Here is a 12,854-nt window from a genome sequence, read left to right as displayed (position 1 = left end):
TCTTGTGTTTATTTGTTTTTATTTCTCATTTAGGTTCCACAGTTTTCATATAATAACAGGCATTAAGTATTATTCTATATCTTTATATATATATATATATATAGAAAAGAAAAAAGAATTAAAAGCATAGAGGTGGAGTCCATTCATTCTGCAGAGATTGGGATTACAGTAGCAAAACATTGGTGTTCTTCATCAGCTCCATTTTAAAAATAAAAAACATCTTACATTATTACTATACTGTATATATATATATATATATATATATATATATATATATAATCTTCAGACCAAGAGCCAGTTATGTGCACTAAAGCAGTTTTAAGATTCCTTTTCAGATTTGCAATGCTTGACAAAAATGAATCTTATGAAGGTGCAGGAGCATGAGATTGTATTGCTTAACTCTGCTAAAATTGCACATAACTGTTCCTTTGTTTTAAAGATTCCCATATATATATATATATACCGAGCATCAAAAGAAACGTATCACTATTATAACACAGACGCACTCTGTCAATGACAGCCCACGAACCGGGAGACCAAGAGTCACAACCCCTGCCCCAGATCCACAGATCATTCTGCAGCGTCTTCGTGATGTCGGTTGTTAATCAGCACAATAAAAAGTCACTGTATCAGCTCGAAAACAGAGTTTGTCATTTTTCGATCACTTCTAGTGAATTTGATCCAAATATAAGTGATATGTTTCTTTTGATGCTCAGTATATATATATATATATATATATATATATATATATATATATATATATATATATATATATATATATATATATATATATATATATATACCAGTACTTTGAAACAGAAGCAGTAGTATAGGAAAGAGAACTCCACTCTCCACGCTGCAGAGCGCTCTAGCAGTATAGGAAAGAGAACTCCACTCTCCACACTGCAGAGCGCTCTAGCAGTATAGGAAAGAGAACTCCACTCTCCACACTGCAGAGCGCTCTAGCAGTATAGGAAAGAGAACTCCACTCTCCACACTGCAGAGCGCTCTAGCAGTATAGGAAAGAGAACTCCACTCTCCACACTGCAGAGCGCTCTAGCAGTATAGGAAAGAGAACTCCACTCTCCACACTGCAGAGCGCTCTAGCAGTATAGGAAAGAGAACTCCACTCTCCACACTGCAGAGCGCTCTAGCAGTATAGGAAAGAGAACTCCACTCTCCACACTGCAGAGCGCTCTAGCAGTATAGGAAAGAGAACTCCACTCTCCACACTGCAGAGCGCTCTAGCAGTATAGGAAAGAGAACTCCACTCTCCACACTGCAGAGCGCTCTAGCAGTATAGGAAAGAGAACTCCACTCTCCACACTGCAGAGCGCTCTAGCAGTATAGGAAAGAGAACTCCACTCTCCACACTGCAGAGCGCTCTAGCAGTATAGGAAAGAGAACTCCACTCTCCACACTGCAGAGCGCTCTAGCAGTATAGGAAAGAGAACTCCACTCTCCACACTGCAGAGCGCTCTAGCAGTATAGGAAAGAGAACTCCACTCTCCACACTGCAGAGCGCTCTAGCAGTATAGGAAAGAGAACTCCACTCTCCACACTGCAGAGCGCTCTAGCAGTATAGGAAAGAGAACTCCACTCTCCACACTGCAGAGCGCTCTAGCAGTATAGGAAAGAGAACTCCACTCTCCACACTGCAGAGCGCTCTAGCAGTATAGGAAAGAGAACTCCACTCTCCACGCTGCAGAGCGCTCTAGCAGTATAGGAAAGAGAACTCCACTCTCCACACTGCAGAGCGCTCTAGCAGTATAGGAAAGACAACTCCACTCTCCACACTGCAGAGCGCTCTAGCAGTATAGGAAAGAGAACTCCACTCTCCACACTGCAGAGCGCTCTAGCAGTATAGGAAAGAGAACTCCACTCTCCACACTGCAGAGCGCTCTAGCAGTATAGGAAAGAGAACTCCACTCTCCACACTGCAGAGCGCTCTAGCAGTATAGGAAAGAGAACTCCACTCCACTAGGAAAGTGAAGCGGGAATGAATAACACACTTAAAGGGAAAGATTTTTATTTTTGATTGTGCCCCATTATATCCCCTTGTCAAGTTAAACAAGCTACCTTGATGTCTGAATTGGCCTGGGCAGCCTAACTGAAGGGTGGGAAAGATGCATTTCAGCATTTTACAAATTCATTGTCAGCAACAACTTGAGTCTGATTACATCTATCAAAGATTTACAAATAAGCCATGCAAGGGTTCATAAAGGAGTAAGAAGCAGGGCTTTGTAATGAATACCTTCTCACATAGCCTTTACTAATCCAGCTGGGATAGACATGCACACACACACACACACACACACACATATATGTAGTCCAGGGGTGTGATAGAGGACTACATCACCCAGAATGCCTTGGGTTTGTAATTAGAACCAGGATTGGAAACATCAATGCATTCTGGGTGATGTAGTCCTCTATCACACCCCTGGACTACATTTTTCCTCTCTCCTCCCCCTATTCTTCCACAATATATATATATATATATATATATATATATATATATATATATATATATATATATATATATATATATATATGGGATGGAAATAAGACTCTTATTGCAAAGCATTTTCACTCATTCACTCATATATATGTATAGGTCACAAGCTCAGGTGAGTCTTATTAAACTCCTAGTGAAACAAGGAATGGATCAAACTGCTGTGCAACGGGAGTCTTATTTCCATCCCTGCATATATACACACACACACACACACACACATTCTTTTATGATAAAACGTTTAAACTACATCTGTGCACATTCTCCTCCAGACAAACACATTTAGATTTCGTTTCCATTATTGTTTCATAACCAAAATGAGAGGAAACAAAATATCAAAGCCAGAAGCTAAGACAGTATTTGCAAGGTGCTGGGGGGGGGGGAGCGAAGGGGAGTGGAAGAAAGGGAGAGAGATGGAGTGGGGGCGAGAAGGGAAAGGGGGGAGAAGAGAGAGAGAGGGGGAGTTCATTTCATAGCAGGGTATAGGATACAGCCTGTTGTAAAAAGAAGGATTGAGTATTAAGAGGAAGCAGGAGAGAGAGAGGTCTGTATCGGTTCTTTTATCAGTTGAAGACAAGGGTCGTGATGTGACCAATAAGGAAGGAGGGAGTGATGAAAGAAGAGTGAAAGAAGCCACCGAGAACGCGTGTTCATAGTCCCAGGTCAGGTCTATTAAAATTTCTCTTTGTTTTTTTAAATTGACATTTTTCCTTCTTTAAGTTGTGTTACCTCACAGCTCATCTCCAGGTTGATCTCTGCTCATAGATCGCAGTGTTAATGCAGGGTTTCTGCTCATAGATCGCAGTGTTAATGCAGGGTTTCAAACTACAACGCAACAGGAATCCACCACAGACCACAAGCTGTCCTTGGCTAACTCTCAGATTGACGTTATTATTTTTGTTTGGGAATTGAATGTTTTTTAAACCAGCTTTAAAAGGCCTGGACTACATTTTCCCTCTCTCCTCCCCCCTATTGATTTGATTCTTGATATATACATATATATATTTTTGTATGTTCTGTGAGGAGGTGGTTTGTGAAGTGTGTTGGCAGCAGGACTCGAGGCAGAAAAGAGAAAGTGGAGGAAAGAATGAAAGAGAGAAGGAGAGAAAGAGAGGAGGAAGAGAAGAGAGACAGAAATAGAAGAGAGGAAGAGAAGAGAGAAGAGAAGAGAGAAGAATGAGAGAAATAGGAGGAAGAGAAGAAAGGAGAGAAGAAAGAGATGAGAGAAAGGAAAGAAATAAGAGGAAAGAGTGAGAAATAGAAGAGGAAGAAAGAAAGAAGAGAAAGAGAAGAGAGAAAGAAGGTGAGAGAAGAAAGAAAAAGAGAAAAGGAGAGAAAAAGAAGAGAAAGAATGAGAAGAGAGAAGAAAGGAGAGAAAGAGAGGAGAAAGAGAAGAGAGAAAGAATGAGAGAAATAGAAGAGAGGAAGAGAAGAGAGAAGAAAGAATGAGAGAAATAGTAGGAAGAGAAGAAAGGAGAAGAAAGAGATGAGAGAGGAGAGAGAAGAAAGAAAAGAGAGAAAAAGAGAAGAGAGAAAGGAAAGAAATAAGAGAAAAGGAGAGAAAAAGAAGAGTAAGAATGAGAAGAGAGAAGAAAGGAGAGAAAGAGAGGAGAAAGAGAAGAGAGAAAGAATGAGAAAGAGAGAAGAGAAAGAAAGAAAGAGACCCTTATAAAAGCTCACCACGGTAATTGGTTGCTATGCATAGTTTGCTATGGTTTGCCGTGTCATCTGTTTTGCTCTACCTGTATATACTGAATTGTCATCTCAGCCCATTGAGTTGAATGGAAAGTCAAGGGCTGGACGCGAAGGACAAACCATACAGATCCAAGACGCCTTACCATTCAGCTGAAGAGCAAGCTCTGTAGGGGAGAGGCAGGTACTGATGTCAGCATTATTAACTCATCAGTCAATGGGAGGAGAACCATCTGCCCCTCTCTGGTCTTTACAATGCTTGGCTATGCTTTACCATGCTTGCACTGTGCTTGATTACACTTTGCTGGGCTTTTACTGTGGGAAACTTTTTTATAAGGTGAAAAAAAGAGAAGAAAGAGTTTTTCTGTGAGCATTCCCTTGGTTTACAAAGAAGTGTGTCCTAGGGTGGCCACCATCCCTAATTCTGGATTCTAACAGGTTTTCTGGTTGGTGTGGGGGATGTAGGAGACATTGGGGGGGGGGGGGGTCGAAAACACATTCTAACAACCCTCTCCCCCCCCCAAACAAACAACAAGAGACACCCCTCTTCAGAACAGCCCCACCCCCGTACCCCTTACCCACAATTCCACTGCACAATCGCTTCGTCTTATTGTCTCCCAGATATCTCGCTTGCCAAATCAACAGCAAGTCCAGTCCAAAATGATATCGATCTATCTATCGTTGAGGGGCACCTGTTACGGGGGGTGTGGGGGTGTTATGAAAGGGGAGGGGGTGAGGGCCAGGGTGTTTTGGGGAGGAAGGAAAGGGGAGGGGGTGTATTTTGATAAGATGAGGGCCAGGGTGGTGTTTTTATATACTGTCAATTCTCAATAGGAAGGAGACGCGGCCGGCAAATTTGTCTCGCTCGTTGTTGACTTTGATGTTTCTTGCCATGATCCTGCATTCAATATTAATGTCGGTGTTCATGGTCAAGTTGAGAAACTTCACAGCAACTAGTGGTTGGGAATAGTTCACCTGAGATGGGGGGGACAAAAAAAAGGGGGGGGGTCGTCAAAATGGTATTTCCCATTCAAATTCCCATTCCCAAGCTACATTTCCATCAGTAACACTCCATATCATCTCCATATCAAACTGGGTCCAATTCCATCTGCAGTGAAATCTGCAACAACAGCCCCCCTGTCTGCATCGCGGGTTTGTATAATTGCTGTTTAGAAATCTATTCGCAGACCTCCAGTGTTCCCCTGACAGTATATTCACTGCCCTTCACGTTCAGCATATTTTAAAACCTGCCTACTCTCCCACTCTCTCTCTCTCTCTCTCTCTCTCTCTCTCTCTCTCTCTCTCTCTCTCTCTCTCTCTATCTCTCTCTCTCTCTAGCGTCCTTCGTATCTGACCCTTATTTCCTTAATCCAGGGTAAATCCTGGTGCTGTAAAATGCTCTAAAAAGCCAGCTGTGGTTTATCAAGGTATAGGCGGATCAAATCAACGGTTTAGTGCTGGACTGTGCCTCTGCGTTATTATTTCATAGCTTACCTGGGCATGTTTGCCATAGTAAGGGTAGTACATCAGATTGAAGGTGCCATTTGGAGGAAAATAGGCAATCGGTCCAATCTTATCAGAGTCTTCTTTCTATGAACAGACAACAAGAACTGGGTTAGAAACTCACACTAGCCCTGCTGCTGCTGCTGCTGCACCCAGTCCTGGGGTTCAGAGCTCCCCTCAATGAAGTCTGTTATTATTATTATTAATATTGAAATGATCAGGAGCCAGGAGTTTGAGCAGGGTTACAAACTCACACTAGCCCTGCTGCTGCTGCTGCTGCTGCACCCAGTCCTGGGGTTCAGAGCTCCCCTCAATGAAGTCTGTTATTATTATTAATATTGAAATGATCAGGAGCCAGGAGTTTGAGCAGGGTTACAAACTCACACTAGCCCTGCTGCTGCTGCTGCTGCTGCTGCACCCAGTCCTGGGGTTCAGAGCTCCCCTCAATGAAGTCTGTTATTATTATTAATATTGAAATGATCAGGAGCCAGGAGTTTGAGCGGGGTTAGAAACTCACACTAGCCCTATACACACACACACACACACACACACACACAAGTATATATTTATAGATATAGTAGGCGTGGCTAAAAGAGGTGAAAGGTTGAATGGAATGAGACAGGATGTTCAGTACCCGGCAAATTAGGATTCTCCAGAGAAGCTCCAAGCAGCTGAAAGTCAAGGTAATGGCAGCTTGAGAGAAAAATGATGAGAGCTCAGCATTGGAGCAACAGGACCCCAGAACCACTCGGAATGACTGAAGCAAAACACCAGGGAACAACAGAGAGGCGACACACACACATTCAGAGCAGATTTAGCAGGGGCCTGTTTGTTCAAAGCTCCTGGCCCCTGCCTACCTACTCAAACGTTAATCACACAAAGGTTCTTTGTCGTTGCTGTCTACTTGACTAAGGAGTCCGTTAGAGCATTTTACAGCACCAGGGAGTCCAATCAGACCTCATTGACCACGTATTTATAACATGGTTGATGCAGTCCTGGGTGAATCACAGTAATGCTGTAAAATGCTCGAATGCTCTAATGTTTTATGAACCAAAGACTAAACTAGACTTTTCTCTTGTGGTTCTTATTGCCATTACTTACATCCTGTTTTTAATTCAAGACGTTTGGGTGAACTACTGACTGTTTCAATTGTAAGGCAGTGGCTGTGTGTCTTTTGAGTTGATCCACTACTTTGGATACAGTTTCCTTTTGTTTTGCTGGCAGTACACTAGCTATGCACTAGGTGGCGCTGGCGCTTACTATTCTAGCCTACGTTGCCAATGTCTGTGGCAGTGCAACCAGAACTGAAGAGCAGCTCCTGAACTCGCACAGTCAAAGCAAAGCAGACTGATCAAGTTAACAGCATCAAGAAGCACTCAGAGTGACAGGAAGGAGTCGCACACACACACACACTTCTCTTACCCAGGTGTCCTTGCCCACTTTGTATTTCTGAAAGGGAGCGAATGAGAAAGAGGGGTGGCATGAAATGATGGAGGAGACATGCAGTTTGAAAAATGAACACAAGTTGAAAATAAAAACGAAGCAATGAAATTACAATGTCAGGGGAGGGGGGTGAGGGCATGCTATCAAGTTAACAACTGTTGCAACTGCAGCTATCACCCATTCTGCAAGTCTACATTGGCGCTAACTGTGCAGCTGTGAAAGGAATATGTTACGGCAAACGCGTTTTTAATCGTCCTGTAGGGCTGTGTGTTAAAGAAAGTTCTTAGTTTGCATGTCTTGTTTTCCAGGAAGTGGTTTACTACTTTACTTCCTGTGTGTCCCGGTCACGTCACGTGTCAGTCACTAGCAGCTGATTGACAGGAAGGAAGCCAGTAAAGGGGGTGGGGACAATCCTCCAGGTGACCAAGGAAGTGCAAGATAAAAGCAGGGCTTGCAAACAGAGATTTCTTTAACCTCGCGTAGCACCATCTGTTTTTTTTTTTTTTTCAAAACCTGCTCATGTGTGACTTATAATGGATGAATATGCATGGCAGAGAAAATTAATGGACAGTTTTGTTATCTACAGACTTTAATGTTAGGAGATTTGCCAAATGTTAAAACAAATTGGGGAAAATAAGTTACCTTTCCTGTGCAGGTGACAAATGGAGCTTCTCCATCTCCTGGCTTCATCCCAATAACCTGCAAACCGTACAGAGCAGAACATTACAGGGCAGAGTCTCCCATGATCCTTAGCACTGACCCTCCGCTTCCCTACAGGGTCTGGGACCTTGTTATAAATGATCAATTGTGTGTCTATTTTTTAATACACATTTTTCAACAATAATTTGTTGTTATATATTATTATTAGAGGAGGCTGTGTGGTCCAGTGGTTAAAGAAAAGGGCTTGTAACCAGGAGGTCCCCGGTTCAAATCCCACCTCAGCCACTGACTCACTGTGTGACCCTGAGCAAGTCACTTCACCTCCTTGTGCTCCGTCTTTCGGGTGAGACGTAGTTGTAAGTGACTCTGCAGCTGATGCATAGTTCACACACCCTAGTCTCTGTGAGTCACCTTGGATAAAGGCGTCTGCTAAATAAACACATAATAAATATTATTATTATTTCTTAGTAGACGCCCTTATCCAGGGAAACTTACAATTGCTACAAGATACCACATTATTTTTACATACAATTCCCCATTTATACAGTTGGGTTTTTACTGGAGCAATCCAGGTAAAGTACCTTGCTCAAGGGTACAGCAGCAGTGTCCCCCACCTGGGATTGAACCCACGACCCTCCGGTCAAGAGTCCAGAGCCCTACTCACTACTCCACACTGCTGCCCACGTGATTCATTGGTAATCACATTTTTTATATCAATATTTGTATCCTTTTTTGTTCTTAATCTCTCTCTCTCTCTCTCTCTCTCTCTCTCTCTCTCTCTCTCTCTCTCGCTCTCTCTCTCTATATATATGTATATATTTTTACAATCCATTTCACATTTGTAATCAAGTTTTTTGTAAAATATTTTTTTCCTCTTTGTCTTTGTTGTTTGGTTTTTTTTTCCCCATCGATCTCAGTTTTTTTTTTTTTTAACGGATTTCCGGTACTCACGCGGTTCAGCTTGATCAGCACACAGGGTTGTCCATTCCTATAGCCGTAGTATTGATCCTCCAGCCCGGAGCAATCTTCCAGCACAGTGCGGTTAAACTGGCAGGAGCGTTTCGGGTTGTTGCGCACATCGCTGCTATCGTCCTGAGTGAAGTACTTCCCGGGGGTGCAAAATTCATTGTTGGCTGCCTGGAGACTGTCATTGTAGGCTGCAGAGAGAGAGAGAGAGAGGGGGGGAGGCAGAACTTCAGCAGGCTTGGTGGTCCAGTGGTTAAAGAAAAGGGTCTTCATACCAGGAGGTTCAAATCCCACCTCAGCCACTGACTCCCTGTGTGTGACCCTGAGCAAGTCACTGAACCTCCTTGTGCTCCGTCCTTTGGATGAGACGTCAAACAAACGAGGTCCTATTGGAAGTGACTCTGCAGCAGCAGCAGCTGTTGATGCATAGTTCACCCCCTAGTCTCTGTAAGTCGCTTTGGATAAATGTGTCTCTTAAATTACTAATTAATAATAATAAAAGAAGCATGCTTTTTTTAAGCGCTATCTAATTAAGTGTAAAGTAATTATAGCTAACGAAAATAATTTGATGAACCGGGTTTCCACTCCTGTGTGTTGACTAGAACAGTTTGGCACAGTTCAGGATTTTCAACTCAGACCCCCAATGCATTCTGGTAAGTGTAGTCCTGCTGTGAAAGGTACCTGAGACAGATAAAAGGTACCAGAATGCATTGGGGCGCGAGTTGAAAAGCCTGAACTGTCCCAAAATGCCCTAGTGAACATGGAGCCATAGCCCTACTTCCCATTAGCTACGTTTTGTCACTGAATTTACATTGAAGACACTGAGAAAGACTTCTAGTGGAAACGTTAGCCATTGAATTTACACTGAAGACACTGAGAAAGACTTCTAGTGGAAACGTTAGCCATTGAATTTACACTGAAGACACTGAGAAAGACTTCTAGTGGAAACGTTAGTCATTGAATTTACACTGAAGATGCTGAGAAAGACTTCTAGTGGAAACGTTAGCCATTGAATTTACACTGAAGACACTGAGAAAGACTTCTAGCGGAAACGTTAGCCATTGAATTCACACTGAAGACGCTGAGAAAGACTTCTAGTGGAAACGTTAGCCATTGAATTTACACTGAAGACACTGAGAAAGACTTCTAGTGGAAACGTTAGTCATTGAAACCAAGACAAAGAGCTGCTGTTAATATATGAGTGTTTTTTTTTAATAGACTAGGCTCTGACAAGATAGAAAATCACTCTATATATGAAGCCACACTACCAGAAGGAGACAACGAGAAAGACTTCTAGTCGAAGCGTTTGTCTTTGAGTTTACTAAGTTCCGCACTACTTTAATAGTTGTGGATGGCATGTTTGAATTACTTCTCATGAAAATGTTAAAGGGAATTACTTGTGAAATCCGAATGTCGTGTCAGCAGGGAGGGGTGAAAGGCTGTACTCACGTAACAGGAATTCGTTCAGCGTATTGACATAGCCGTCCCATGTCTCTGTGTTGGACATACTGTAGGTAATCTCCAGTGTTTTAGATCTGGGTCTAATCATCATCCCTAGAGAGAGAGAGAGAGAGAGAGAGAGAGAGGGAGAGAGAGAGAGAGAGAGAGAGAGAGAGGAGAGAGAGAGAGAGAGAGAGAGAGAGAGAGAGAGAGAGAGAGAGAGAGAGAGAGAGATTCAGGGGTGTCATCCTAAATCTGAAGGTTTTTCTGAAACAGAAATTATTGTATTTGTGTACTGAACTTCTAGTAACAGACATAACAGGCCGTGCCTTTACCAGGGGAGACCCTTGGGGACCCCTGCGCTCCCCTGACTGTGTGACTCCCCCCTGCACACCACGCGGCCGTGCCTTTACCAGGGGAGACCCTCGGGGACCCCTGCGCTCCCCTGACTGTGTGACTCCCCCCTGCACACCACGCGGCTGTACCTTTACCAGGGGAGACCCTCGGGGACCCCTGCGCTCCCCTGACTGTGTGACTCCCCCCTGCACACCACGCGGCCGTGCCTTTACCAGGGGAGACCCTCGGGGACCCCTGCGCTCCCCTGACTGTGTGACTCCCCCTGCACACCACGCGGCCGTGCCTTTACCAGGGGAGACCCTCGGGGGGCCCCTCTATCACACCTGCTTACCTGGGGTGGCTAGGCGGTCCTGGTAGGTGGGTTTGTAGTCATCCAGGGTCTGCAGCATCACCCACATAGTGAGAGTGAAGAGGCCAGTCAGGAAGCAGTAGAAGACGAGGTAGAAGAGAAGGATAAGAGCTGCAAGGAGACAGGAGAGCAGCCACGTGAGACACACAGATCAGCAACTCACTGCACACCTGAGACATCCCTTACAGGAGCTCCCCATAGCAATGAGAGCTGCAAGGAGACAGGAGAGCAGCCACGTGAGACACACAGATCAGCAACTCACTGCACACCTGAGACATCCCTTACAGAGCTCCCCATAGCAACACAGCACAGTGTAAACAAGCACATTGTAAAGCACAGAGAGGTCTGGTAAAACATAGGAAGCATTGTAAAGCACAGAGAGGTCTGGTAAAGCATAGGGAAGCATTGTAAAGCACAGAGAGGTCTGGTAAAGCATAGGGAAGCATTGTAAAGCACAGAGAGGTATGGTAAAGCATAGGGAAGCATTGTAAAGCACAGAGAGGTGTGGTAAAGCATAGGGAAGCATTGTAAAGCACAGAGAGGTGTGGTAAAGCATAGGAAGCATTGTAAAGCACAGAGAGGTGTGGTAAAGCATAGGGAAGCATTGTAAAGCACAGAGAGGTCTGGTAAAGCATAGGGAAGCATTGTAAAGCACAGAGAGGTCTGGACTCTTGACCAGAGGGTCGTGGGTTCAATCCCAGGTGGGGGGACACTGCTGCTGTACCCTTGAGCAAGGTACTTTACCTAGATTGCTCCAGTAAAAACCCAACTGTATAAATGGGTAATTGTATGTAAAATAATGTGATATCTTGTAACAATTGTAAGTCGCCCTGGATAAGGGCGTCTGCTAAGAAATAAATAATAATAATTGTACACTGTCTGTATTCTGCTCAGAGCTCGTTCACCGCACTGACCAAATGTCAGCACAGACACTGGAAATCCTAATCCCTCATTAATAACCCTAATCCTTTTAGCTTCAATCCCTCTCGGCTCTCCAGCGGTACAGCGTCTATCAAACCCCCAAACCCAGGGAAGGGGGGGGGGGGGGGTGGAGAACCAGCTGCTGGACCCCTCCCTCTAAAAATGTGTGTCATCACGTTTATTCAGGAAAAACAATCAATTCATTCATAGAACCCGTCGCATTACACACGCACACGCGCTACGCTACCGCAGTGGCCGAGTCCGCTTATAATAAGCGGAATCGGGCTTTCATTTTTTTGAGAGTCGCGGGTTGCGTCATTGATCGGTGTCAGTGTATATGCACGTCAGTAGAACTTTAGAATCCTATCCCTACTCCAGTTTAACTTAAAAAAAACTAAAACTACTAAAATAATAATAATAATAATAATAATAATAATAATAATAATAATAATAATAATAATAATAATAATGGAATTTGTATAAACCCCACTAGGGTTGGCTTGTTTTGAAAGGCAGTGCCGCTTATTTTGTTTTCCTCGCGAGACTTGGTCACACTGAACTGCATCTGCAGATAGATTGGCTGCATGTTAGTTGCTCTCTGGATCCAAATCAAATGCTAAGTGCGGCAGAGAATGAGTGAATTCACCCAGCAAATAGATGGAAGAAGAATGCATTAGCTGGCCCGCGTCTCTGTCAGAAGCACCGCAGCACGCTGCCGCGGCGTCTCCCGTCCTTTTTATAAACAGCACGGGGAAAAACATTGCAGCAGATATTCTCAAAGAAGGCGGCGTACATTGGGGGTCCCGGGGTCCCCCCCCCCCTCCTATTGAAATAAACCGTGCGAGCCTCTACAAACAGGAAACCTGTCGATTCTGGAATCCGCGCTGATCCGTCAATCGTGTGTGTCTCCCTAAAACCAGTTTGAATCGGACTGCGCAGCCCGGCACCATGTGATTCTTCAAGTGTGTTGCGTAAATACGCGCCTGTCCGTCCTGTACCTCTAGTGCTTGT

At 44.1% G+C, this 12,854-nt stretch overlaps 2 protein-coding genes across 3 annotated transcripts in view; both read right to left on the bottom strand.

Moving 5' to 3' along the window:
- LOC131721986 (sodium/potassium-transporting ATPase subunit beta-2-like) lies at nt 1-11,055 on the bottom strand. 2 transcript variants are annotated; one of them, XM_059015443.1, is made up of 7 exons: nt 10,905-11,055; nt 10,226-10,330; nt 8,762-8,967; nt 7,793-7,849; nt 7,130-7,156; nt 5,699-5,794; nt 1-5,179 (listed from the first exon to the last, which is right to left on the bottom strand). In XM_059015443.1, the coding sequence occupies exons 1-7, from the start codon at nt 10,969-10,971 to the stop codon at nt 5,015-5,017; spliced, it is 723 nt and encodes a 240-aa protein (XP_058871426.1). In that variant the 5' UTR covers nt 10,972-11,055; the 3' UTR covers nt 1-5,014. The 2 variants fall into 2 exon arrangements, with proteins under 2 accessions (XP_058871426.1, XP_058871427.1); XM_059015444.1 differs by lacking the exon at nt 7,130-7,156.
- Nucleotides 11,056-12,516: 1,461 nt separating this feature from the next.
- The window catches only part of LOC117404630 (kinesin-like protein KIF1C), a 25,164-nt gene continuing 24,826 nt past the window's right edge, over nt 12,517-12,854 (bottom strand). The window contains exon 18 of the mRNA XM_059015351.1: nt 12,517-12,575. Coding sequence (XP_058871334.1) covers nt 12,517-12,575 — 59 coding nt within the window. The remainder of the gene's footprint in view (nt 12,576-12,854) is intronic.

The sequence above is a fragment of the Acipenser ruthenus genome, chromosome 50 (assembly GCF_902713425.1).
Source record: "Acipenser ruthenus chromosome 50, fAciRut3.2 maternal haplotype, whole genome shotgun sequence".
NCBI classification, from domain to species: Eukaryota; Metazoa; Chordata; class Actinopteri; order Acipenseriformes; family Acipenseridae; genus Acipenser; species Acipenser ruthenus.
This window is presented reverse-complemented; position numbering and strand designations above follow the sequence as displayed.

Excerpts from the sequence above, each read along its gene's own strand:
- LOC131721986 (XM_059015443.1), bottom strand. The coding sequence starts at position 10,971 with ATGTGGGTGATGCTGCAGACCCTGGATGACTACAAACCCACCTACCAG. Across the intron at positions 5,795-7,129 it reads AAGTGGGCAAGGACACCTGG|AAAGAAGACTCTGATAAGAT; the intron begins GTAAGAGAAGTG and ends GTCTGTTCATAG. Across the intron at positions 5,180-5,698 it reads ACTATGGCAAACATGCCCAG|GTGAACTATTCCCAACCACT; the intron begins GTAAGCTATGAA and ends CCCCCATCTCAG.